This window comes from Ursus americanus, chromosome 17 (assembly GCF_024610735.1).
Source record: "Ursus americanus isolate L20-20 chromosome 17, mUrsAme1.1.p, whole genome shotgun sequence".
Classification (NCBI taxonomy): domain Eukaryota; kingdom Metazoa; phylum Chordata; class Mammalia; order Carnivora; family Ursidae; genus Ursus; species Ursus americanus.
The window spans coordinates 49,906,587-49,934,442 of record NC_142143.1 but is presented as its reverse complement, the minus strand read 5'-3'; the positions used below and the strand labels follow the sequence as shown (position 1 = coordinate 49,934,442).

General features: G+C 40.3%; 1 protein-coding gene and 1 long non-coding RNA gene across 4 annotated transcripts in view; one reads left to right on the top strand and one right to left on the bottom strand.

Moving 5' to 3' along the window:
- LOC123787178 (uncharacterized) overlaps positions 1–12,870 on the top strand; it is a 76,757-nt gene extending 63,887 nt beyond the window's left edge. Inside the window, exons 4-5 of one of the 2 annotated variants that reach the window (XR_015727203.1) lie at positions 9,385–9,476; positions 10,572–12,870. This is a non-coding gene — a long non-coding RNA (uncharacterized LOC123787178). The other variant, XR_015727202.1, reaches the window with a different exon arrangement.
- The window catches only part of C17H12orf56 (chromosome 17 C12orf56 homolog), an 87,856-nt gene that overhangs the window by 38,480 nt on the left and 21,520 nt on the right, over positions 1–27,856 (bottom strand). For both annotated transcript variants that reach the window (XM_087869001.1, XM_045789671.2), the window contains exons 2-4: positions 20,829–20,991; positions 12,853–12,925; positions 314–719 (exon numbers count right to left, since the gene is read on the bottom strand). In XM_087869001.1, the coding sequence (XP_087725127.1) occupies positions 314–719; positions 12,853–12,925; positions 20,829–20,991 (642 nt within the window). The remainder of the gene's footprint in view (positions 1–313; positions 720–12,852; positions 12,926–20,828; positions 20,992–27,856) is intronic.

Genomic DNA, 27,856 nt, shown 5'->3' with positions numbered 1-27,856 from the left:
TTGTCTTTCATAGTATTAAATACCAAGGCTAAATTTCCAAAATGGAAATTTGGGGAAGCAGGAAAGGCATGTTTGCTTTAAAAAATACTCCAGCCTGGGGTGCCTGGGGGGGCACAATTGATTAAGTGGCCACTCTTGATTTGGGCTCAGGTCATGATCTTGCAGACAGCTCCCGGCTCAGCGGGGAGCCTGCTTCAGGATTGTCTCTCCCTCCGCTCCCTGCCCCCCTTGCTTGCACACTCTCTCTCTAAAATAAATAAATAAAACTTTAAAAAAATTACTCCAGCCAAAGTTAACTTACAAGTGCACTTACTATAATATAATTGTTCCATGAACTTTTTAAGTGCAGAAATATTGATGAGGTTGTGGAAATAATGTACAAATGAAGTTCCGATGCCTTTTTCTCTATGTTTGGGTTGTTCTGTAAAGGGGAGGCCAGGGAGGAATTTCCGAAGTAAAGTTCATTTCCGTTCCCATTGCACTTGAAAGGGATTTCACTTAGAGAACCTTTGTGATCTGGAAGTCCCTTGGGTTCTTTTGTGTTGGTTGTGCAAGATGGCATGCTGACCGCCTTTCCAGTGGCTGATGTGGACTGACAGCTCCTCCTGGAGGGGGTCGGTAAGGGTCGAAAGGCACGTTGGCTATGAAGAGAAAGCTTCTTGAGGTCTGAAGGACAGAAGGTTGAATCCTTGGATCGTGTGCTTCTCTCTTGGCAGTACCTGTGAGGTAGAAGTTAGTGTTAAACATAATATTCAGAATTTAACAGTAAGGAACAAAAAGAATCCGGTGGCCCAATTGCAGCAATTTAAGACTCTGCAAGGAAATAAATGTTTTCAAATAAAAAGACTGCTTATTAAGAGAAGGGAGTGATTTAATCTCACTTGCTTACCCACTGACCTAGTGGTGGTATGGTACAATTCTTCATTATAGTTTCCTGCTTTTAGAAATAAAACTGTACCCAGTGTCATTTAAAGCACTTTCTATATCTAAAGTATTGTGCCTGTCCTTCAGAGAATCCCAGTATTTCCAATGAAAGAACTTTTCATTTTGCCTTTGAAACCTGACTCTTCTTCCATTGTGCATTTCAAACGGATCCTGTAAAAAAAAAAAAAACAAACTATTCATATGGAGATAGGACGTGAGATTTTTTTTTTTTAATGGTGTTTTCTTGAATTCATGTCTTGCTAATACTCCTCTGATTTTCCAGTGTCATTCCAAATGTCATTCCACGTTTTTCAGAATCAGTCCTGCGTTCCGCCCTCACCTTCCCTGCTGTCCACCTTACCATGACCATTTCTCTAAGTCTGCTGCATGAGGAGGCAAGTGGTAGAGGCTAAGAAGTTGTAGGGTCATGATGAGATCCAAGTTCCAATCCTGGTTCTGCCACTCAGTGGTTTTGTGACTTTGGTTGACCTCAGCTTCAATCTCCTAATCTCAAAATAGGAACCAATAATAGCACCAAACTCAAAAAGTTTCTGTGAGGATTAAATAAGAAAATATATGCAATGTGTTTGTAACACTGCAAGTACTCAGTAGGTGCTAGCTATCCTCTACCATACTAGCTATCCTCTCCCGTACTGCCTCCAATTGCTGGTTTATCATTTTAGAGTAAAATGCGTTGTCTCCCTTAGAAAATTGGAACCTTCTTGAAAGTGGAAAGGCACTTTGTTTTTCCTCGTCTTTAAATTAATTTTAAACATGCATAAATTCCATTCATTATCTATACAGTATTATGAACCGTGTTGAGTTCCAACCGTCAGCTCCCTCCGCCCCCAGTGTTGCAGGTGCATGTGCACGCACGTGTGTGTGTGTGTGTGTGTGTGTGTGACACCTATAAGTGGTCACCTCAGTTTGCGCATCCAAGTTCCATAAACAGCCACCCCTTGCCAAACCCTCAGGCTTAAGGATATGCACACTGGTGTTGTGGTCCCAGAATGTGATCTGGAAAGGAAAGCTTAAGAGCACCCCTCCTTCCTGCCCCCTTCTTGCCCTGTGGATTAGCCCATGGCATGGCCAGATTTTAAACACACAACCGAACAAATTACTGTATAACCCACAACCCCTGAATGCTGCTCAGTAATTACCTTACCTAACCCTATTTTTTCATAGGATCCTGGTATTATGTAACAGGATTATCAAAGTGTCTAAGAATATAAGATGCTCACACTAAGGATGTTCAGGTTAAATGAACATGTCCAGCTCAGAAATGGATGATACATACTCCAATCCTCTTTTTAAAGAGATAATTTTTCTTTATTCCTTCAGATAATATATTCTGAAATTTTCTCTATGGAAATAGAAGAGCATTAAATAACCAGTATGTAGATTGTGCTACATAATGTTATAAAATTATGTTAAATGTTCATTTTAGGCACAATCTATGTTTCATATAAAAGCGCAGCAAAATGGTTTTAGGTGGTTTCAGAAAATCTCACTTGAATTGACTGTTATTTATTCAGTTATATGAAAAACCTATTATTTTGGAGAGAGAAAAAGGATTTCTAAAAACGATACCTTTTTGGCAGCATAAATGAAAATACCATGGAAATTGTAGCTTCACCAGTTAAGCAAGTCAACGCATAAAACTAAACTGTATTCTTCATTTGAAATTCAGTAATACCCATCTTTACTAGTCTGATTAAAGAGCAGTTTGTTACTAAGCAAGAGTTCTACAGCCTTGAATTCGCACACGTGTCAACTTCATATTTATAGAACTAAGTTGCTAAAAGTCAAGAGTTTTTCTAATGAGCTGACTGTGTATCTCTAGGGAGAGCCCAGCCACATTAAAGGAAGAGAAGAGAGAAGTAGGAAAGGGAACTCCAAAATCAAAAGTATGCACAAATTACTTCTTTTTCCCTCTGCATCAAAGACAGATAAACTCCTTGAGACTGAAAATGTTGGGTCACTGTCCAAAAAGCAACAGGCAAAATGGAACAGCTTCACAAAAACCTGTTAGGCTCAAGTTAGCTAAGAAGAAGAAGTACACATATGCTAGCATATTGATACTCTATCAAGAAATGAAGAAAAATGGTAAATTAGGGAAAAAATGGGTATTTGAGAAATTCTTAAAAAGGATAAGAAAGAAGTTAAATGAATATGAAATGGAGAGTTTAGTTTTCACGGAGAGCTAGAAACCTATCATGTTAAAATAGATGGTCAGATTGATGTGCTAAAAATAAGAAACGAGAAGAACAATAATGAGGATTCTTCTGTAAGAAGTCCGACAGACCTAGATCTCAAGATCCAGAATTTGAGCTCTCTTGAATAAAAAATTCCCCCATGAAAAGGTGCCTGGGTGGCTCAGTGGGTTAAGCTCCTTGCTTGGTGGGGCGCTCCCCCTGCTTGAGCTCTCTCTCTCTGTCAAATAAATAAATAAAATCTTAAAAAAAAAAATTCCCCCATGAAGATTCTTCAAAGCAGAATTGAGAAATATAAGCAACTCTATATTCAAAGTTAGAAAAAAAGGGTGCCTGGCTGGCTCAGTCAGCAGAGCATGTGACTCTTGATCTCAGGGTTGTGAGTTCAAGCCCCACTTTGGGTGTGGAGCATACTTTAAATAAAATGACAAATAAAAAACAAATTCCAATTCAGAAGATATAAAAAGGGACCACATGGAACTTCTAGGAGGAAAAGCACACTATAATAACCAAAAATTTAAAAATTCACTGAATGAGCTCAGCAAACAGTATAGAAATGACAGAGAAAGAGTCATTGAATTTGAAGATAGATGAACAGATGTTATCCAATCTGAACAACATGGAGATTAAAGATTGAAGAAAAACAGGAACAGAATTTCAGGGGACTGACAATATGAAAGGTCTAATATCCATCTCTTCAGAGTCCCGGAAAGAAAGGAGGAAAAGTGTGGTGCAGAAAAAATATTTGAAGGAGTCATGGCCAAAAACTCTCCAAATTTGGCAAAAGGCATAAACTTACAGATTCAAGAAACTCAGTGAATCCCCAAACTCCAAGAATTCCTCACCAGACACATCATAATCAACCTGCTGAAAATAATAAAGGAAACTCAGAGATACTAAGAACTGATTGACAGTACATGTCAAAATACATGTGACTCAGCTAAAGTATATTTTACAGAAAAATCAATAGCTGTTTTTAACTCTGAATCCTGTTTAAGTGCAATGGAGAATTTTTTTTAAATCAGGCAGTCAACTGCCATATGCATTCTGTTCAAGATTTGTACTTGCATTCAGAGGAAGAGATGGGGTGAAGTACACTTATTCCATCTTGACTAGAATCAAAACTTTAATTAATATTATTACATCAAAATTAAAATTCTATTCAGTAAAAGATACCACACAGACAAAGCTAATGGATAGCTGACAGAATGGTAGGAGATACTTATAATGTCTAAAACCAACAAGCAGATTCATAGATATAATGAACAAAGCAGTCCTCCTGAGTCTTGATCTCAGGGGAATTTTCAGACAGGTCCATGAAGGGAGCACAGGAGGAGGGAAGAGGAAGAGAGTGATGCGGGAGAAGAACGAATAGTGATTCTACCCCAAAGCTCAATAAATGTATTTTATATTTTTATAAATGTATAACTGAGCAAAGAATACTAATGATGATATACTATGAGCAAATTATGTGCATGAGAATATATGTAATGTTTTCGAAGCCAGTTTTGAGAATGACGAAGATGTAAAGACTCATTATAAAAATAGTTTTTAGAGGCCTTGCATCCTTTCTCTTGAGTTTCTAAACATTGTGGGCCCAGGTATTTACACATATAGTATATTTACATAAACACAGGTCTGGTCCTCTAAGAAAACTATAGCAACCTACTGTGCGAGAAATTCTTAGAAAATTAATATTAAAAAAAGAAAATTATGGGGCGCCTGGGTGGCTCAGTCGTTAAGCGTCTGCCTTCGGCTCAGGGCGTGATCCCGGAGTCGTGGGATCGAGCCCCACATCAGGCTCCTCTGCTGGGAGCCTGCTTCTTCCTCTCCCACTCCCCCTGCTTGTGTTCCCTCTCTCTCTGGCTGTCTCTCTCTCTGTCAAATAAATAAATAAAATCTTTTTTAAAAAAGAAAGAAAATTAATATAGATGGTACCTCGTGCCAAATTATTGCACAACAGCATTTTTATTTTTTTAAATACAGTAGTGTTATTAGTGAGAGTTGAAAAGAGGAAAATTATTCCATCCCAAGGTTTGATCAAGGATTCTGAGGATGCTGAATAAATTACTGCCCAGTGGCTGACTTACTGATAATCAGCAGTAACGAAAGAGCTAGGTTTTAATAAGGACTACGTGCCACACACAGTTTAAGCACTTTACATGTTCATGATTGAGCCCACACATGTCATCCCTCTGAGAAAGGAGCCAGCCTGAGCTCCATCCTACCCCTGAGGAGTGAAGCGTAGGAAGGATAAAGAGCCCAGGGCAGAGTCAGGATTCCGAGTCAGCCAGTGTGGCTGCAGAGCCTGCTTGCTTATGTACTACGGGGAGAGAAATAGCACAGCTCCCTTTTTCTATTTCCTTTCAAGAAGTGCTCCTCCTTAGAGAATAACACAAGGTTCACGTTCTTGGTTTCTCTCCCTCTTGTATTTTGCTAATGGTGTACAATTAAGCGCAGCACATTCTCATTCCGTTAGGATTGTCAGCTCTAATTCCATTTATTAAACAGATCAGTTTCTCCAAAAGCTCATCCTTCTACGTGCCATGCACTATGGTTAGAAAATCCACTTTGAAATTTTCACTAGCCACATATCGGTAGAGACGACAGATAGATGTAAACTCAGATTAGAATCCACCCTGGTGGGTATGGGCCTGACAGACCAGGGCTGAGGCCAAAGCATTCTCACTATTTCTTTTCCTCGTGGATTATTCAAGGTGAACTCAATTAAATTTATATAAATCTTCCTCTGTGCAAGCACTGTAAAAGTGTTCTATTGATCTCAGCCTTCCTCTCTATTTCTTTACACTCACAGGCAATAAGCAGTCTTCCCCCCCACCCCCACAGCTTTAGCGAACTCTTAAGTAGGTCACAATACACTATTTCTACTTGAAATGTCTACTTGGGTTTTCTCCTGTAAAATGCGTATGAGAACCTGGAACCATCCACTAATGAAGAGCTACACTAAAGATAGAGAAACCTAAACACTGAATCTCATTATCAGAGATCACTAGTCTGTTTTCCATCCCTCAGGTGTTAAAAGACCTGTTGTTTACTCTTACCCTGAAAAGTAATCATACTTATGTTAAGTCTCATGTCCCAAGATAACTGCATCCTTCTTATGACCTGCAGCTTCTCATAATTAGGCCCAAAACTTTACACCTCAGAGGTGTTGGAAAGCCCTGTACATGATAACATTCTTTAGTCCTCTAATTACTGTTTTCTATCCTGCCTTTTGTTTACGCTTTTGACTCATGTGTTTAATTACAGAGAGGATAGTATTAGAAAACTATGGGATGGAGAGTAGACCTACCCCCCCACCCCCTTTATTTGGAAGCTACTCCTTCCCTCCACACATGGAACACACAGAAACTACTTTTTTATTTTTTTTAAGTCTCTGACCTCTTGGCTGTGATGGATATTTTTCATCAGTGTGTCATTTATTCAAGCTAGGGCATTAGAGACCTTCGCAGGATTTTTAAATTTGATGCAGGAAAGAACATGAGTTAGCCTCTGTCTGGTGGTGAGAGATGTAATGTGAATTTAAGACAGGTGGTAACTTTGTTGCCCCATGGAAGACATGGTATTCAGTGAGAAAAAATGAGGCTGATCCACCAGCATCAGAGGATACGAAGTCCTGTGTGCACTCAAGTCCCCAGTTCCAGCTATGCCTGAGTCTCAACTTACCATTCCTGCATTCTATTGTGTGCCTTCTGTCCTTTGCTGATTTTGCCCATTATTGAACATCTAAAATCGAATACAGAGCCCAGCAATCAAAGTGTGCCAGATTAAACGGTTAGGTAGGTAGATCTACATTTGTGTCTATTTACGTCTATCTGTATGTGTATCTGTTGAATGAGTGTTGAATTACCTGAGTGGTCCCAGTTATTCCAATAAATTCCCCTTTTAGCCTAAGTTGGATTTTTGTTACTTCTAACAGAATTCCGACCTTCAAGATAACCTGAAACAACTACTGCAAACATTCATTAGAAACCTCTTTTATTTTTCTAAATTGGAAGAAAACAAGGAGAGTATCCAAGTGGTCTAGGACACCTGGGACAACAGAGACCCCCCTCCTCCCAGAACTAAGAAGTCACAGCACTTAGGGCAACAAAGGAAGTGCGTCAACCCCTTCAAAACATGCTTTATTATTTCATGGATTTAGATCAAATCATGCTTCCCCAAGCCTATATAACACAAGCCAGGCTAGGTTGTAAAGAATATGATTAATCATTTCACAAACATGCGCCATGAGCCTTACATTCTAGTGGGAACACGACAACAAGCTATAGATAATGTAATAACTAAATGTTATGTTTACGACGGTGCTGTGACATAAACTGAGCACTCTGATAAAACCTGTGTGTGTCTGTTGGAGGGTCATGTGCTTCAGAGAGGTGAGCAGGCAAGGCCTGTCTGAGATGTGGAAATTCAAGGTAAGACCTGAAGGACGAGAAAGAGTGAGCCATGTGAAAAGCAGTGTTAAGAGGAGAAAGGATGTGTAAAGGCCCTGGGGTGGAAAAAGGTTGAGGTGCACTAGCCTATGTGGTGAGCAAGGGCTGAAGTGACTGGAGATGAAGCTGGAGACAGAAGCAAAGGCCAGGTCTTACAGGGCTGTCTAGATGTGTAAAAAGTTTTTTCTGGGCAATGGGATACTACCTAAAGATTTTAAGCAAAAAAAAAAAAAGGTCATTTGGAAAAGATCACTTTGGCTTTAAGGTGAGTAATGGATTCAGACAAGGGTGGAGAGGCAGTGTTAGCTTGTTGGCACTGCTATCAGAGCAGTCTGGCCACAGACTGGGTGGCTTATACAAAAAAAAACAGAAAATATATTGCTCACAGTTCGGGAGGCTGTGAAGTCCAAGGTCAGGGTGCTGGTGTGGTGGCCTTCTGGTGAGGACCCTCTTCCTGGTTCCTGGCCAGTTCTTTCCTGCTGCGCCTTTCCATGGTGGAAGGGGCTAGTGAGGTCTTTGGAGCCTCTTCTCTAAGAGCACTAATCTCAGTCATGAGGCCTCCACCCCCAAGATTAAAGCACCACCCAAAGGCTCACCTCCCATTACCCGCACCTTTGGGGGTTCAGATTTCAGCATAGGAAGCTGGGAGAGACACAAACATTCCAACCACAGCAGATACCAAGAGCGGAGATGGGGAGAGCAGTGAGGGGTGTTGCAAACCCAGGTGCAAGATTGACAGTTGCTTGCACAGGAGGATTGACAGTGAAAACAGAGAGTAATTGATGGATTATAAATATATTGTGGTTATAGAACTCAGGAATCTCAATAATCCGGGAGTCGATTGACTACTTAGCCCAGGATTTCCTGAACCTTGGTAGCTAGCTAGCAGTATCATCTAGGGAGCTACTAAAAACACACTGCTGAGTCCCAGCCCAAAAGCTTAGGATTCAGTAGTCTGGGGGGAAAGTCCAGAAGTCTGAACTTTGCATGAACCCTTGAGAGATTCTGCCATGAGGCCAGATTTGAAAAAAACATGGATTTGTGCTGTTATTGCAGGTGACCTTTATTCCCAAACCCTGCTTTGGGCTCTCTGCTCACATGGCCCAGCCAGCACGTGTTAAGAGCGTGTACTCTCTCAAAGCAGGAACGATTCTTCAGGAAGCAGCAGTGAGTGTCCCAGATTTTGGCTTCCTGACAAGCAGGTTCAACCCCCCGAGCCCTGATCTAACCTCCAACAGGGGGAGGGCTTGGGGAAATGAGCTCTGCTATTGAATGGACTCTCTAACCTTGTTTGGAATATTTAACTCTGTTGAGAAAGTTTTCTAAGAATGTGTGGTTTTATCTTCTTGTAAAAGGCAGAAGAGTAGTCATATGCGTGGGCGTGGTTGGGCTCCTTCTGTGCTTCACGGGGTCTTCATTATTGTAGTCTGGAACTGGAGTTGGTAAATGGAATTGGCCTAAAACAGCAGCTCCCAAAGGCAGAGCCTAAGGGGAGAGAGGGCTTTGCTGCCCCTCATTCCCTAAGATCTTCACTAGTTTCCCACCCTCGGCAAGCCATCAAAAATAAATACATCTATCACATAAAGGTTTGTGCCTACCAAAGGGAAAGGAGTCTCCTAACGACCACCTCCCTTTTGCTGCCCTCTTATGGAATCTCTTTCATGAAAATTCTGGAACTGTCACTGGCTCCAGCCAGGATTTGAAACCAATCCAAATCCCCGTCTGTATATACTAGCGTAAAGATTAAAATTCTACTAGGTTTTGTTTTTGTTTTTGTTTTTTTTCTGTTTCAGGCTAGGGTGGAGTAATAGGGACTAGATAAACCCTCTCACCTGACATCTGACAACGTAAGACAGTCACCTCCGAGAGGTGGAAAACAAACAAGGTGAGACCTAACAACCGCCCCAGCTTACTGCCTTGAGAAAGTTTCCAGGACATAGTGCAGGGAGGGAGTGAGAAATGTCGATAATGGTGGTACTTTCATGGGGGTACACCTAGGACAAAATGTATCAAACTGTACACTTTATTGCAGTTTTACTGTGTGTCTGTTTTTTTTTTTTAAGATTTTATTTATTTATTTAGAGAATAGGGAAATCGGCAGAGGGAGAAGCAGACTCCCCACTGAGCCAAGAGCCCAATGCGGGGCTCCATCCCAGGACCCCGGGATCGTGACCTGAGCCGAAGGCAGCCGCTTAACCAACTGAGCCACCCCGGCGCCCCTACTGTGTGTCAGTTTTACCTCAACAAAATAAAATTCTACTAAGAGCTGCTTTCCTTGAGCTTCTGGCTTGGGTGCCTATTAAAATGGAAATCCCACTGAAGCGGGAACCATTGTAAATTCGTATTACTACGTTGTCACGTAAACACCATAAACACCCAAGAATTTCATAAGGAGAGCAAGGATGGTACTAGGAAAGGTGAGAGAGGATTGCAGAGAGAAGGGAGAAAGGGCCTGGCCGGGGAAATGCAAACAAACTTGTGTTGACAGATGGAATTAGCAGGGGTGGTTCTCATGGAAATGTGCGCTGGTGCGTTTTTTCATTGCCACAATAAATAAGGAGCGTTACAGGCACGTAGTGGACAAGAGCCAGGGACGCCCAGGTCCCACAATGGGCGGAGTTCTGCATGACAACAGGCGGTCCCACACAGAATGCCAGTAGCACCCTACTGAGAAAGCCTGGCGAGGGAATTCCGCTGTGCGGGCTGATGGTCCCTCCCCCACTCCCAGCATTACAAAGGGGTCTCAGAGTGCTTTCGGAGCTGCGGTTTGCAATGCAAAACAGAACACTTACTGCTCAATCCTGTTGTAGCCAGTTAAATTTTCCTGATGTTACAGCTTCAAGTATAATCAGAACCTCAAAGCATTGAGAGCACTGACTGAACCCAGAGATCATTTTTAAAAATTTTAGTTTTTAAAAAATTTTTTAAATATTTTATTTATTTATTTATTTATTTATTTATTTATTTATTTATTTGACAGAGAAAGAGCCCACAAGCAGAGGAAGCAGAGGAGGGAGAGGGAGAAGCAGGCTCCAGCTGAGCAGAGAGCCCAATGCAGGGCTCAATCCTGGGACTCCGAGATTATGTCCTGAGCCAAAGGCAGACACTTAACCAGCTGCACCCCTTAATTTTTATTTTATTTTTTAAGATTATTTTAAGATTATTTTTTAATCAATCTCTGTACCCAATATGGGACTCGAACTCACAACCCCAAGATTAAGAGTCTCCTGCTCTTTCAGCTGAGCCAGCCAAGCACCTGAGAGATCATTTTTAAAGATAACTCCTTAAACTTGAAAAACCTTTAAGAGAGTTACAGTTCCTATAGCCAAGTTTCCACCAATTTTCTTGTCCAGAATAGTCGGTTGTAAAGTTAGAATTCTGTAAAGTAAATTGATAATGTGTTCTCAGTACTCTATCTATCATCTATCTATCTATCTATCTATCTATCTATCTATCTATCTATCTATCTATCTATCTATCTATCTATCTTCCTAAGCCAAATTTGTGTGAGTGAGAAAGGAAGTTGCAATAATGAAATGCAGGCTTAGAAGAGACTTTGTAGGTCATCTTGTTCAGTGAGAGAAAGTTCGAGTGAGAGAAAGTGCAGAGGAACCCCTCCCCCCAGCAACCGAAGTTAATGTGCTGTGTGGAACAGGATGGATTTGTGGATGCTCCCCAGTTAGGAGTTCACTTTTCCTTTATAGCATTCTGCAGTGTTTTCCTCACTTGGCTATTTCCCCCATGCCATGACCTGCAGCTCTTCGGCTCCTGTGCTCCCTTCCTCCTTCTACTGTTTAGGTACTTAAGGTTTGTAATAGAACCAGACTTCAGTTATGCAGCTTAGGAAACTCCTTTTTATTTTTTTATTTATTTTTAGTTTTTTTTTTTTCTTTAAAGCAAGCTGTATGCCCAATGTGGGGTTTGAACTCATGACCCCAACATCAAGAGTTGTATGTTCTACTGACTGAGCCAGCTGGGAACCCAGGGAGCTCCTTTTTAAATTTACATCCACACTTCTCTCCTGCCTACTAGACTGACACGTTAACTACTAGCTGAACCTACCAGCTGAGGCCTACTAGGACCTCAAGCTTAACCTGTCTAAACCAGTCTTGGGTTTGCATCCCACCTGCCATCCTTATTTCTCTGAAAGGCATCACCTTGCAGTAACCCCAGCTTGAAACCACAGTGCTTTCTCTCCCATCTCTCTCATGTTCAGTTGCCAGTCTTGTAGATTTTGCATGTCTTTCTTTATTCCCTTTACCACTAAACTAATTCAGATTCTCGTTACTTCCCATCAGTCTCTGGTTTCTCCTTGCTTCAATTCTTTTGAAGCACAAATGATTATTTATCAGTAGTTTCCTCACAACCTATGAAATGATGTATAAAGTTTTTACCTGGACTTTTAAGACTCTCTCAAGTATGGGCCCAGTTTTACTTTCTAACTGTATACGTGGTATTCTTGTTCTATTTTTAGTTATTATTTTATTTTATTTTTATTTTATTTTATTTTATTTTAATGTAAGCTCAGCGCCCAACACGGGCTTGAACTCACAACCCTGAAATGAAGAGTTGCGTGCTTTACTGATTGAGCCAGCCAGGGCCCCCCCCCCCCCCGTTCTATTTTTAAATCACCGTGGACTGCTTCCCTTTCCTAATACATGCTCCATTTTTTTCCCTGCCTTTATCTTTTATTATTCCTTCCAGCTGCAATATCTCCATCTCCACATGCACTATTTTTTCATCAACTGTCACTCTGATATCTTGACTTCCCCCAAAAACTGAATATGACCTTTCCCTTCTCTAAATCTCTTTGGCAATTTGCTCAAACTCACTGATGACACTTAGCATGTGTCCTCTGTATTATCTATGTTTGTGCAAATGTCACATATTCTAGTTAGAATCAGCTTCTCAAGGACAGGAACTATGCCTTACTCATCTTTTTGTTTTTTACAGGGCCTAACATAGTGCCCTACACGGAACAAGGGCTCAATAAATGTTTTTTTACTTTAACTTTAGTCATTTACTTATAGTGTGAAATCTGTATATTCCATTGATAATGAGAAATACTATACTATTTAAACTAAATGGATTTGAATTTAGAAGAAAGTTCTCCCAAAATATCTTCTTCATTATTATGTATATGAAATAAACAAAACTCAGTCCAAAGCTGTTAGTAGAGAAAAAGCATTAAAATGAGCAAAATGAAACATAAAATAAGTTTTGGTCAGCATGTTAAAAACATACTCCAAACAAAATCTCACCTGAGAGAGGATTCATTCAAATTTCTGGGCTCTTTGCCTCTCCAAAAGACAGAGGGATTAATCTCGTCTTTGACTAAAAAAAAAAAGAAAGAAAGAAAGAAAAGAAAGAAAAGTCACTTGATAATTCATTACATAATTTGATTGAGTTTGTGAAGAAATTGTAGTTACATGTACTGATTTGATGAGTGTTCATAAATCCTCGCAAAAACTTTCAAGTCCGGGGCATCTGAGTGGCTCAGTTGATAAAGCGTCAAACTCTTGATTTCGGCTCAGGTCATGATCTCAGGGTGGTAAGATCAAGCCCCACATCATGTTCTGCACTGGGTATGGAGCCTGCTTAAGATTCTCTCTCTCTGTTTCTCTCTGCCCCTCCCCCAGCTCCCTCAAAAAAAACAAAACAAAGCAAAACAAAACACAACAGAAAAACTTGGAAGTCCCAAATTATAAGATGGGCAGCAGGACGGAACAAACTCTGATGTTAAAACATGTGCTTAACTTCAGACTCTTGTAAAAAGTTACATTACAATTTACAAGAGTTTACCAGTTACTTTATCACTCTGGACTCAGGATCTTAATTTATAAAAATGAAGATGATAATTCTGTGAATGAAAATAAAATAATGTGTATAAAAAGGACTCACGTGGTGCCTGGTAGTTATACAATATACATTAGTTTAAAGTAAAAATCAAAGAACCAATCATAACATCAAGAACACTGTCATGTCCTCCCAATTATATGTGTATTTTGTTTATTTGGAGGGACAAATAATAATAGTATCTAATAAGTATTCTCTTTTTTTTCTTTAAAGATTTTATTTATTTATTTGACAGAGAGAGAGACAGCCAGCGTAAGAGAGAACACAAGCAGGCGGGGGTGGGAGAGGAAGAAGCAGCCTCCCAGCAGAGCAGGGAGCCCGATGCGGGGCTCAATCCCAGGACCCTGGGATCATGACCTGAGCTGAAGGCAGACGCTTAATGACTGAGCCACCCAGGCACCCCTCTAATAAGTATTCTGAACACGAACCAAATTGACATTTCCATAAGCTACTGCAAGAGGTCAGTATTATCCTCACATTCTAAGCTCCAGTGGAAACTCAGTGCTCCCTTGTCAAACCACCTCCCCATCCCGGCAGAAGGGTTGGAGTCAGGGATGCATAGGCCAAACCAAGAGCCAGGGCAGGAAAGAGTGAAAGCCCTGCTCCCACAGAGAATTCCTTCTGGAGATTTCCCTGGCTCTGTCAGCTGGTTCCCTTCTTTACTTGCTTGCTTCCCTTTCCTCCTCCCTCTCTTTTAATTTTTTCACTTTATTTTCCTTTTAAGGTAAAATTTACGCAAAATGCAATCAAAACCTGAAGTGTGTTTTCACTGTGCTTGACCCCTTTCCTTTTGAACTGCTCTGCGCAATTCTCTTTCACTCCTTGGGTCTGAGAGGAGCCCAAGGCATCTCCATGCTTAGAAGAAAGAACCCTTTCACCCCAGAGAGCCAAAGGTGATGCTGGAGGGGGTCTATAAAAAGATAGCTGGAGGCTGTGGGCCATTCTGGCTGGCTCTGGTCTAGACAGAAGTCAACACAGCCCCCTTGAAGTCCGGCATAGTTTGTCCAATTTGGAGATCACCTCGGGAGTTGAGGCCAAAAGCCTGATCAAGTGGGAAACTGAGGGGCTCTTGGCTGGCTCAGTGGGTAGAGCATACGACTTTTGATCTCAGGAGTGTAAGTTTGAGCCCAATGTTGGATGTAGAGAGTACTTAAAAATAAAATCCTTAAAAAAAAAAAAAAGTGGGAAAGCTGCAGGAGGTGACTACTAGAAGGACCGACCTGTAGCAGTCATCCATCCTTTGCCTTCCCAGTGCCTTCCCTTCTTTGAGGAACTGGCCACTTCTACAGTATGGTGCCCCATCTTTACACCAAAAAAAATAAATAAATAAAAAGACTGCTCTTTCCAATGAAATTAATGATTCCACTCTAGTGCCCCTCACTTGCATGAGTTCTTCCAAAGTCTTAGGAGAGGCCCTAACAGTGGGTGCGCGTGGTCAAATGCTTTTATCAAATAAGTAAAGGGAGGACATTTCAGCACAATCATTCGAGACCACAGGCCCTTCCCACTTCTGTTTTCCTTCTGTCTCACTTCTGTCATGGGACTGTCCGTAGACACTTTATGTTGGTGATTTCTTCTGCCCGTATCGTGGGAGTGCTGCAGTCGTTATGATGTGGGAAACAAAGGCAAAAGAAAACGTTAAATTTCCATACTACTTACAGCCCATTGACAAGTCCTTGAAACAAGGTAGGGTGACCTTCCTCTAGGGACTCAAACTTCCTGGCTGTTGACGCTTTGCTAAGGCCAAAAGGCAATCTTAGCCGGACCTCTACTAATTACATAAGTTTAAGACCCCAGTCATCATAGATACTTCTAGAAGTAGGCATTTCACAGATGTGGGTACTAAATGTGATACAAATAATGCCTTTGATCGTTGCTGGAATTAAGTAGAACATATTAGCACTTGTGACACCGGGGTCAGCAGGTTTGAGCCTCTTGCCTCAGGACCACACATTACAGACTGTCTGGGAGGTGACCCACAGGGTCCTGGGTATACAGCAACACCTCAGGCAGGGAACAGCATTTTGGAGGAGAGCGGGAAAGGAACGGAGCACAGCGCTGTGGGCATGATGGAAGGGGGAAGAAATCACTGAGTCTTTTCTATCAGGAAGCTGGTATGACCTAAACAATCAACCTAAGCTGTCTCTTAAACCTGATTTCATCCAAGCTCACTAGCTAACCAAGCTTGAACTTTCTCTTTTTTGTGTGACAAAAGACAACTTCAGTGTCCATGTCCCTGCCCCTCTCTATGTTAGCTTTAAGTGCCATTTGTAACAACGGTGTGGAGAGTATTGGGTTCATCTGTGCTCTCTCCTGAGAAATGAAGTACAGCTTGATCTCTGTTTCTACATTGGATGGAAGGGCTGGTCTCCTAGAGGCCAATGGCCAGAGTCTGGCAGGTATAGGGCCATAATGACAAGAGAGCCTGAATACAGATAACAGGTGACAGTTTCCTGCTAATATGTTCTCTAGTGTGCACAGAGCAGTTAACAGTCTTCTTCAGTAGCTTAGATATGAAGTCCTTTCACCATTTAGCACAGTGGATGCCTGATGACATGTTCAGTAGTGCTGGTCAGCTGAGGAACATTTTTAGAAAGGACACTACCAAAAAAATGCAGTGCTTTCTTAACTGCAAGAGGTCTGATTATATTTGTCAAAACCCTATTCCTATGGGGACGCCTGGGTGACTCAGTCAGTTAAGCATCTGCCTTCAGCTCAGGTCATGATCCCAGTCCTGGGATCGAGTCGCACATCGGGCTCCTTGCTTGGCAGGCAGCCTGCTTCTCCCTCTGCCTGCCGCTCCCCCTGCTTGTGCTCACTCGCTCTCTCTCTCCTGACAAATAAATAAATAAAATCTAAAAAAAAAAAAAAAAAAAAAAAAAACCACAAAAAAAAACCTATTCCTTTGGGGAAGACTGCCAAGCCTATGTAAAAATTATCCACCAAACCTGAGAGACTCATCAGTCCCTAGTTTTAGTTTTCTCCCACCTCAATGATTTTAGAAAATATATAGGTTTTAGGTATAAAATAAAAGCTTATATTTATATAAAACCTGATTCAGTTTCTGTACCATCAAATTATGATGTTTCATTCTGGTTTGAGAATTAATCTACTTCATGGTATGCCGTTGTTTCAAAAGATACCACTACAGCCAGTGAAGTCTTTTCTATGCGTCTAGGGCTGCAGTGACCAATTGATTCTATAGCGACTAGACACCTGTGTCTATTAAAATTCACAATAAATTAAAATTCAGTCAGTAGCACTAGTCACATCTCAAGTGCTCAGTGGGCACAGGTGGCTGTTGGCTACTGTATTAGACATAATTAGTCTACAAACAGAACAGCTCCATCATTGCAGAAAGTTCCACTGGATAGTGCTGTTCAAGAATACTTGAAACTAAGCGGCTAATCATTCAATTCATTCTAGAGCTTTAGCGGCTAATGCAGTTCACCTTTGTCGCTTTGCTCCTGTCAGCTAGAGTTTAATAACCATCCCCTTTCATCTAAACATAAAAAGTACAATTTAAAATTCTACCTCTGACCCATATAAGGACACATGTATACTCTAGAGAAAAGCCTCTTTTTCTAAGTATCTCCAGAAAAGTAGGGCTTAATTAGGAAGCCTGTTGAAGATGTGATGATGAAACTAAGTATTTTTACTACAAATGGTTTGCCCTTTTGAGCTTCCTTTGTTAAGGTAATCCAGTTGGTTTGAGTGTGAGTTTCTTTGCCACATGACACAAATATTCCCTAGGCTTTCACCCAAGAGGTTTGGAGTAAGTTCTAATAATTACCTTTATTTAAATGCTGAGCAGTTAATGTGTGCTACTTCTCTAGGCATGAGATCATCAGTATTAACATTAAAGACTCTAGTAATGACTGCTGTCAAGTGGACGGTCAGACAGGTTTGAGCCTCTCTCTTGCTTCACGACCACATTTTACAGACTGTCTAGGAGGTGAACCACATGGTCCTGGGTATATGGTAACACCTAACCCAGGAAACAAGTAGCTTGGTGGAGAGCAGGAATCAGAGCACAGGACTGTTGGCATTCTAGAAAGGGGGAATGTTTTTTATTCTCTAATGTGTGCTATGTATGACTCCTTGTGACAGTGGCAGTTTTGGGTTTTCAAAACTCCCTGCACAAAAGTGTCAGATGGAACCTTCAGAGACGAAAGTGAAGGGGGAGTGGGGGAGAAGTATAATTCTATGAATAGCCATGTGCGTGAACACAAGTTTTTTTAGAAGTCTTCACTGCTTTTAACATCATTTGCAAAGTTTCCAGGAATCTAAATTTCATAAAACTTCTGCCTGTAATTAGTTTCTTTAACGTGTGTTTTTATCGTCTTATGCATGTGGGGGGGGGGGGTAAAACAAAAAAGCCAAGAATAATTATGCTTGTGGACAAGGATAAATATGCATTTAAGGCAACCAACGCCAGTTAGGTACCCTAATTAGGGTGACAAGAGACCTGGTAAGCAACCAGGGATTTAATAAGTCTAATTACAACTTCTACAAGCAGTTGCCATGCCATAGAGTGTCAGGGTGGAAAGGTGCTTGTCTATGAGAGTGTACAAACACTGGATAGTTTTCTCACACTTTGTAGTTATTCAGTATTCCAAGAGCTCTGAGTCTCACTTGGAGTGAAGTCTAGTGAAGAGTGAATTGACTGGTGTGGGCTGGTCTGGCTTCACTGGCTAAAGGCCAGAAGTGGAAGGGCCTGTCCAGAAGCCCTGTTGGGACTTCATTCTGCCCTTCTTCTATGCTAAGGATGTGATCTTAACAGCTAACTGCTTTCCTGCTACATGCCCAGCCTTGACCACATTATTATGTGTAACACAATAACCCTGTGAAAGTAGCAATAGAAAAAAGGAAACTGAGGCTCACAGCTAGGAAAGGTAGGAGCCAGAATTCAAATGTGAGCTTAGGTAGTCCAAAGGCCATGCTCTTTTTCTCTGCTTTTTACCACCTTCCAATTACACAGATTAATACCTTAAAGGGCTCCTTTAGATACATACACATCTCATATACATATATAAGACCAGACCTTGAAATAAACAGTGTAATGCTGAACTATATATTCTATTTTTATCTATTTGTCCTTGGATTTTTAAGACTTATTCACCAGAAGCATGTAAAGTCCAAAATGTAAAACATAAAGCAAGGAAGCTCTGGTTGAGCTGGGTGAGTACCAGGAGCCCTGACTCCTCATCCTTCCCCCTTCTCCCCACCCCACTGTGGATTTTCTAGATCTCCTTGTGCACGATGAGAAAATCATTTGCATCAGATGCTGAGCTCCCTAAAAAAAAAATTAAAGATGGCTTTTCATCTTTTTATCTAGGTATGAATCATAGTTCTTGAATGAACAGGTTCCCAACAAATATTTTTGAATGAAGAATGAATGCTGTTAATAACCATAATAAACCATAATTATCAGGGCAGGACCTTGTGGCTTCCCTTGCTTGTGGGAGCCCAAGATTCACAGAGAGGACTATCAGGCATTTTCCTAAAGCCAGGTTCAGTCTTTCTGGTTATCCCCTGTACTTCTTGATCAGGTTGTTCATTAAAATATGTGGTTGTTAATACGGTTATTAAAATTAAGCAAGAACCGACCAGGGGTGCCTGGGTGGCTCAATCAGTTAAACGTCTGCCTTCAGCTCAGGTCATGATCCCAGGGTCCTGGGATCGAGTCCTGCATCAGGCTCCCTGCTCAGCGGGGAGTCTACTTCTCCCTCTGCCTGCTGCTTCCCCTGCTTGTGCTCAATCTCTCTCTCTTTCTGTCGCTCCCTCTGCCTCTGACAAATAAATAAATGAAATCTTAAAAAAAAAAGAAAGGACTGACCAAATGGAATCCAGATTCTAACTCATTCTTATCTGAAAACCAATATTTAGTGAACATACTTCTTTCTCTGTCTTTCTTCATTTCTTTTTCCCTCCCTTACTTCCTTTCCATTGTTTTCTTGCTTTCCTTTTTTTCCACATACCTCATGTATGTCAAACTATGCCCAGACACTGTGCTGCTGAGAATGGATGGATCAGCTCATTAATCATCATAGAATTGCAAATCAAAACCACAGTGAGACCGCACCACTGTTAGGATGGCTGTCCTCAAAAAGCCAAAAGATAGCAAGTATTGGTGAGGATGTGGGGAAAAGGGCACCCGATGCACTGTTGGTGGGGATGCAGCTTGGTGCAGCCGCTGTGGGAGACAGTATGGAGGTTCCTCAAAACACTAAAATAGGATGACCACATGATCCAGCATTCCCATTTCTGGGTTTAAATCAGAAGGAAATAAAATCACTATCTCAGATTCCTGCCCTCCCTTATTCATAGCAGCATTATTTACAGTAACCTAAGTGTCCAGCAGTACATGAATGGATAAAATGTGTGTGGGTGGCGGGGAGGGGGTGTATGCGTGTGCACACATGCATATACACACAATCTAATATTATTTAGCCTTTAAAAAAAGGAAAATCTGGGACGCCTGGGTGGCTCATTCGGGTGAGCATCCAGTTCTTGATTTAGGCTCAGGTCATGATCTCAGGGTCCTGGGATCGAGCTCCAAGTCTGGCTCCGTGCTCAATGAGGAGTCTGCTTGAGGATTCTCTCTTTCTCCCTCTGCCTTTACCCTCACCCACTTTGCTTGCGTTCTCTCTCTTTCAAATAAATAAATAAATCTTAAAATAAAAAAATTTAAAAAAAGGAAAATCCAGAGGTACCTGGCTGGCTCAGTCAGTAAAGCATCTGACTCTTGATCTTGGGGTCGTGAGTTCAAGCCCCACGTTGAGTGTAGGGATTACTTTAAAACATAAACAAGTAAAATAAAATCTAAAAAACAGAAAATCCTGCATTTGAGACAACGTGGATGAATGCGGAGGACATCATGTGAAGTAAACCAGAAACAAAAAGACAAACACTGCGTAATCTCACTTATGTTGAATCCAAAAAAGGCAAACTCATAGTGACAGATAGTAAAATGGTAATTACCAGGGGCTGAGGGTTGGTTGGGGGGGGTAAGTGTTGGTCAAAAGGTAACACAATATTTCCCGTGTTCATTATAAGATAAATAAGTTCTGGAGACCAAAATGCACAACATGGTGACTATAGTTAACAATAATGTAGCATGTACTTGAAACTTGCAAAGAAAATACATCTTAAGTGTTCTCACTCCCAGAAAATGATAACTCTGTGAGATGATTAGCCCGATTGTGGTAATCATTTCACAGTGTATACATAGATCAAAACATCACATTAAACACCTTATATACAATTTTTATTTGTTAATCATACCTCAGTATAGCCGGGGAGGAAAAAAGAACATTCTTTTCTGTCTTATAAACAAATGCATCTTTTCTTGTGTCACTTTAAGAAATATATTACATACCTTTTTTGTTGTCAGAAGTGGCATGATGAAATGGAAATGAGAATTTCTTGACACCTTTTGACTTTTCACACTCTTTTTTCAAAACATTTGAAGAATGGATGATACGAATATGTTGGTTGGTTTCTCTTTCTGGTGGACTCAAAAATTGTGGGTAATCATCAATCTGAAAAAAATATAATTAATTAAGCTAATCGAGGACAAATACAACTGTGTATCTGTCCTGTGATAATAAATCCCCTAAAGCTTAGAGCAAGTTTAAACTGTATTCTTTCTTTTTATTTTTTTCCTGGGAGATCTTTCCTCTTCTTGTCAGGTTCCTCAGTTCTTCCTCTGTTTGTTTAGTCTTTACCAAAAATGCGTTTAACAGCAGATCCCAAGAAACTACTTACACTATAGGATTGCTAAATAAATAGTAATAGTGTTTTTATTGTTAAAATATATCCCTCCCCTTTTCATTTTGAAAAAAGATTTTATAAAAAGCTTTAAAAATGTATAATTAATGGGTTTAAAGTAGGATTTTTCTATGCAATAGAAAATGTCCTTCTGTGGGGAACAGTGTACAAAGATTCTGTGAATAGAAACATCTAGGTTTTGGAGCGCCTGGGTAGCACAGTCGTTAAAGCGTCTGCCTTCGGCTCAGGGCGTGATCCTGGCGTTCCGGGATCGAGTCCCACATCGAGTCCCACATCGGGCTCCTCCGCTGGGAGCCTGCTTCTTCCTCTCCCACTCCCCCTGCTGTGTTCCCTCTCTCGCTGGCTGTCTCTCTGTCACATAAATAAATAAATAAAATCTTTTAAAAAATAAATAAATAAATAAATAATAAAAGAAAGAAACATCTAGGTTTGAATTATTGGAAGTTTCCTGCTCCTAAATAGCTTTCTCTTCTCTCCAAAGTGCTCTGTTTTTTATTCTTGACTAAAAAGAGAAAAAGTCTCAATAAATACTTAGGAATTTTTTTTCTTTTTAAGTAGGCTCCACACCCAGCATGGAGCCCAACACAGGGCTTGAACTCATGACGCCAAGATCAAGACCTGAGCTGAAATGAAGAGTCAGACGCTTAACTGACTGAGCCACCCAGGCGCCCCAATACTTGGGATTTTTAGATCTTTCACAACCTACTTCTCTTTTTATGACAGATAGGCAGCAATAGCATCTGACTGAAAAGCCAAGAGTAAAGCCAGAGAATCACCAGAGGCATATTTAAAACCTTTAATCCAAGCATCAGGAGGACTACCTCTATAGGATTTTTGCAAAGTTACTTAGAATTTGGATAAAAATATTTCCTGTGATCATCCAGTTTCATCATTCTCTTTTTACAAATATATGAAGGAAATATCAAATAATAATAATATTTTAAAAATCTAATTCAGGGGAATCAAAGATAGGAAGGTAAATTAATGAAAAACAATCAGGATCTACTCAAATTTAATTCTTAGAATTATTTTCAAATATATTGAGTTATTCAAACCAAGCTAATGAAGCATAGCCCAGTGCAGGTCTTCAAAGGATGCGCTTTTGTTAATAATAAAAGCTTAGTAAAGGAGTTAGTAAAGGATCCTCTTCCGAAGAAGATTCCTCAGAAACGTCTTAAGCTATTTGATACCTGCAAAGATGTGCTTATGAAACTAGAATCCTGTCATACATATGGCTAACGTTTTTGTTTGTTTTGTGTAACTCTGTATTATATTTTTCTCTTGCCTTTGTCAGGAAAAATTATGAAAAGACTTTGAAATGGGCAAAAAAGATGATCTAGATGTTTTCCATCATTTATTGTCTTTGAGCTGTTTTAACTGTAAGTGGGGGCACCTGGGTGGCTCCGTTGGTTAAGCAACTGACTCCTGATTTCGGCTCAGGTCATGATGGCAGGGTTGTGAGATGGAGCCCCATGGCGGGCTCTGCGCTTAGCAGGGAGCTGCTTGAGATCTCTCTCTCTCACTCTCTCTCTCAAATAAAAAAATCTTTAAAACACTTCAAGTTGTGGGGGTGCCTGGCTGGCTCAGTTGGTAGAGCATGTGACTCTTGATCTTGGGATTGGAAGTTTGAGCCCCACGTTGGGGGTAGAGATTACTTAAAAATACATAAAGAAAAGAAAACACTGTAAGTTGTAGAAAACTGGTAACGGTGAAAATTATTCCGGTTCATACTGATGCAAGTTGACTGTGTCCAGTGGAATACAACTGATCACCACCCTTTGATAAAGAGAAGGGTTGTTGGGGCGCCTGGGTGGCGCAGTCGTTAAGCGTCTGCCTCTGGCTCAGGGTGTGATCCCGGCGTTATGGGATCGAGCCCCACATCAGGCTCCTCCGCTATGAGCCTGCTTCTTCCTCTCCCACTCCCCCTGCTTGTGTTCTCTCTCTCGCTGGCTGTCTCTGTCAAATAAATAAATAAAATCTTTAAAAAAAAAAAAGAGAGAGAAGGGTTGTTGGATATCTGAACCAGTGAGATTGTGTGTTTCTGTGTTTACTGATCTGAAACTATATGCTCTCTATCTAAATGTCTGTAATTTAGAAAAGGCTTTACCTCTTCTTATGGTAGCAGGTAAAATTTTCCTATTTCCAGAGGGTATTGATAAATTTATTCCAAAAACCATTTAAGGAACTCTGTTTTGATGACTTGTAGAGATAAATAAGCCCTTATATAAGAAGGTTTCTATAATTCCCCCCAAATAAGGAAATTTAACATCTAATACTTTATTTTTATCTTTATTTACTTTTTTTTAAGATTTTATTTTTAAGTAAATTCTACGCCCAACACAGGGCTCGAACTCACAACCTGGAGATCAAGACTCGTACACTCCACTGACTGAGCCAGCCAGGTACCCCTAACATCTAATACCTTAAATATGCTGTACCTAAGAAAATTATTCTTACAAAAACAGACAAAAGTCTCAGGAATATAAGTTTATGTAATTAAGATATGTCTTTGGCAAACAAGACTCGTTTAATAATTTTGATTTAATAAAAACAAGTATATCTTCTCAGATTTATCCATATTACACTAAAAACTATATTTTATTCTACTGGAATTTGTTTTTCCTAAATCTATATGGATTTGCTCATCAAACAAGCAAGCGTTACTCCTACATAATGTTAAAAACTTTGAAAAATGTAAATATGTGTTTAAGGAAATTGTATCATTCTGACAAATTTTTATTTAAACTTTGAAGATTAATTGAAGGTAATTTTCAAGATCTCTAGGTAACTTAAAACCTTGCACTAATATTAAATTGAATTATTTAATGGATAATCATTAGATAGCAATATAATTTTTAAGTAAGAGAAAATACAGAAACATTGGCTATGTAAGCATAATTTTAAGTATATATACTTTTGCTTCTTGTATATTCTATAGAGAGGCTATATCTTTTGATCATGTTCATGAATATGCTCCTTTACAAAGGTGCCATGTTTATGAAAGAGGTTCTTTTAAGAAAGAGGTTGCTTTCAGAGCGCCTGGGTGGTTCAGTCAGTTAAGCATCTGCCTTCAGCTCAGGTCATGATCCCAGGGTCCTGGGATCGAGCCCCATGTCAGGCTCCCCATGTCAGGCTCCCCATGTCAGGCTCCCCATGTCGGGCTCCCTGCTCGGTGGGGAGTCTGCTTCTCCCTCTCCCTCTATCCCTCCCCCTGCTTGTGCTCTCAAGTAAATAAATAAAATCTTAAAAAAAAAAAAAGAGGTTGCTTTCTATATCTTTTTTTTTTTAATGGTTTATAATCATTTTGACTAAATAGATAACCAAGTTTTGTTTCTCAGGCACCCATGATCCTCTCTTAACCAAGTGTCCAAATCTCCTCTAATAACCTCTTGATTTTTGCCTTGCCCAAATCAGATCCTACTATAAATATCTAGATAGATAGATAGATAGATAGATAGATAGATAGATAGATAGATAACTTTCAGGATCCTAATGTATCTTTGACGTTTCCCAGATGGCCTCTGGGGGAAAAAAATCACAAAGATCTGTTCTTTCACCTTACAAAAAGAGAAGTGCTTGAAATAATGAGGTGTATTTAGTCTGTTTGCTGTCGTTAATTTCATGGGAAGAGTTGTCCAATCAGAAGAGATGTTTAGCCTTCCTTAGGTTAAATTTGTATGAAATAGTATAAATATTTCAGAAACTGTATTTTTATGGGAAGTCTATGGAAATTTCTCAATGCCCTTCCTGTCCATGATATGTTGAGATTTCTCAATGTCCTTCCTGTCCATGATTTGTTTTTATTTTATTCTTAGTGGTGCTTTTCCTGATCATATTAGACAATAGCAATCTAGTGTTATCAGTCATAATTTCAGATATTATACAAAATGTTAACTTGGCCACAGCCTTGCTTTTAATTTGAATTTATCACCTTCTAGATCAGTACATTTTTAGTGGGAATTATGTCAGTCTTATCTATGCAGTTTGTAAAAAATATAGATATCTGGGCCCTACTTCAGACTTACTGAATCTCTTTACTTGCTAGTCTTGGTTTAAAGTTGTTATAATCTGGGGCATCTGGGTGACACAGTGTTGGTTAAGCATCCAACTCTTGGTTTTGGCTCAGGTCCTGATCTCAGGGTTTTGAGATCAAGCCCCACCTCAGGCTCTGCACTCAGCGAGTCTGCTTAAGACTTTCTCTCAGTCTCCCTCTGCACCTCTCCCCTGTGCACTCGTGCTCAGTAATTATATATATTGTATTTCACTATTATTATATGTTATATTAAAGACTTTTTCCATATAAAAATTATGTTCCTTTATTTTTACATATCAGATGTAACTTTTTTTTTAAAGATTTTATTTATTAATTTGAGAGAGAGAGAGCACAGGAGCAGGGAGGAGAGGCGGAGGCAGAGGGAGAGACAGAGGCAGAGGGAGAAGCAGACTCCCCACTGAGCAGGGAGCCCTGGGCAGGGCTCGATCCCAGGATCCCAGGATCATGACCTGAGCCCAAGACTGATGCTTAACTGACTGAGCCACCCAGGTGCCCCTCAGATGTAACTTTCATTGATGTCTTTAAAAATAGGCTTCGTTACTATCCTTAGAGACATTGTGTCTAATTTTTTGCAATGGCTTTATTACCTTTGTTTTGCATGCCATAGGAACAACCAAATTTTCTAGTCTGTTGCCTATTTTTAATATGAAACTTCATCAGACCTTTCACATTTGAAAGTTCTCAATAATAAACCAATCACAGTCATTTGAAGTCTCTGTCTTCTACAGATAGTTTTTGTTTTATTGTGATGCTTGCTTGAAGGCTCTATTATAAGATAAAAGTCAGAGTTTGTGTCCTCAACAAAAGGACAGTCTCAGAGCGGACCATCCTGGAGAAAGGACTGAGATAGGCTCTTCAAACTATTAACACTTCAGGGCTGAGCTAACATTACTTAGACAACTCAGACCACACCAGCGGACTGAGTTAGTGTTTCCAAGACTCCATTACATTAGGTCAAGAAGCAGGTAGCTTCATGAGACTCCTAAATCAAAATGTCCCAGAACAAGACTTAAGTTTATATGACTAAATGAAACTGAGGTCCCCAATATATCCTGCCATCCTCGCACCTGGCAGGAAGTGACATTCTTGACTCACCTGGTAAGGCTGCTGGGAAATTTGTAAGCACGGTGTCAGGCCAACATTTCCAAGGAGCTTTATGGCTTTAGGTTTCATAAAGTCAACCTTAGTTTCTTTTTTTTTAATAGATTTTTATTATTTGAGAGAGAGAGAAAGATACCAAGATAGAGCATGAGCTGGGGAGAGAGGGGGAAGCAGGGGAGAGAGGAAGAAGCAGGCTCCCCACCCAGCAGGAACCTGCCCACATCTACAGGTATTGCAGGCAGGTCTGATGGCAAGTACTTGGCTTGGCTTCTGGCCTGGAGAGGCAACTAAAAGTTCAACCTAGAGATTCCTTATAAAAGTTCCAGCAAAGCAGATTCTTAAAGATCTATGTGATCAATCATTCTTGCTGAGCTTATGTAAGTAATTACGCTGTTTGTTAAAACTGGACTTGTTTTTCAAACAGGTCAGTTTTATTTGGCTATCTTTGGAAATGAGGGTTATTATTGAGAGAAATTATGTTTCAATAACACACCTTCGTGGATGCTAAATTTTAGTTCTGATTGTCTTTGAATGTTGTTTGCCTAAACTAGACTACTTGAGGTAAATTTCAGACAAATTGCCACAATAGCTCCTGTATAGGCAAATCTTGCTTGTTATTCTGTGGAGAATAATTGCATTATGATGCAATTGACAAGTCAAGGAGACTTTGTTCACCATTTAAGCCTTGGGGAAGTTTTTTAAAGCCTTAGAATTTATTTTTTTTTTAAGATTTTATTTATTTATGTGACAGAGAGACAGCCAGCGAGAGAGGGAACACAGCAGGGGGAGTGGGAGAGGAAGAAGCAGGCTCATAGCGGAGGAGCCTGATGTGGGACTCGATCCCGGTACGCCGGGATCACGCCCTGAGCCGAAGGCAGACGCTTAACGACTGCGCTACCCAGGCGCCCCTAAAGCCTTAGAATTTAAAGCACATGCCTATTTAGGATTAGGGGTCGTCAAAGACCTGATAAAGGCAAAACATAGAAACTGGCTTTTCTGGGCAGGCAAAGAGAAAACAGCTGTTTATATTTTCTTATCAAGAGCAGACCAACCAGTCAAGCAAACTTTGTCTTTTGAATAGAGAGAGAATTCCAATCTTATATACCACTGTACTTTTAAAATCCCTTTATTTTAATCTTAGTCCATCCTGACCACACCTAAAATTCCTAAGATTTCACTTCACAAACCTTCTACAACTTTCTTTGCATTCAGCTTTTGTCCCAAGTCATTTCTTTCCAAACAACCAGTCTCGTTTAGGACAAAATTACCTTCTTTTACCTTCAACAAAAATGTATTCCGCAGAATCTCCTACTTTTCTACAGAGAGAGTTGCTGAATTTTGCACTCTTAGAAATCTTAGTCTCCAGGGAAGACTAAGTAGTAACCAACTGTGAACTGTCACACCAGAATTCTGTAGATGACAAATTTATGAACTGGGTAAGCACAAAGCATGTTTACCAG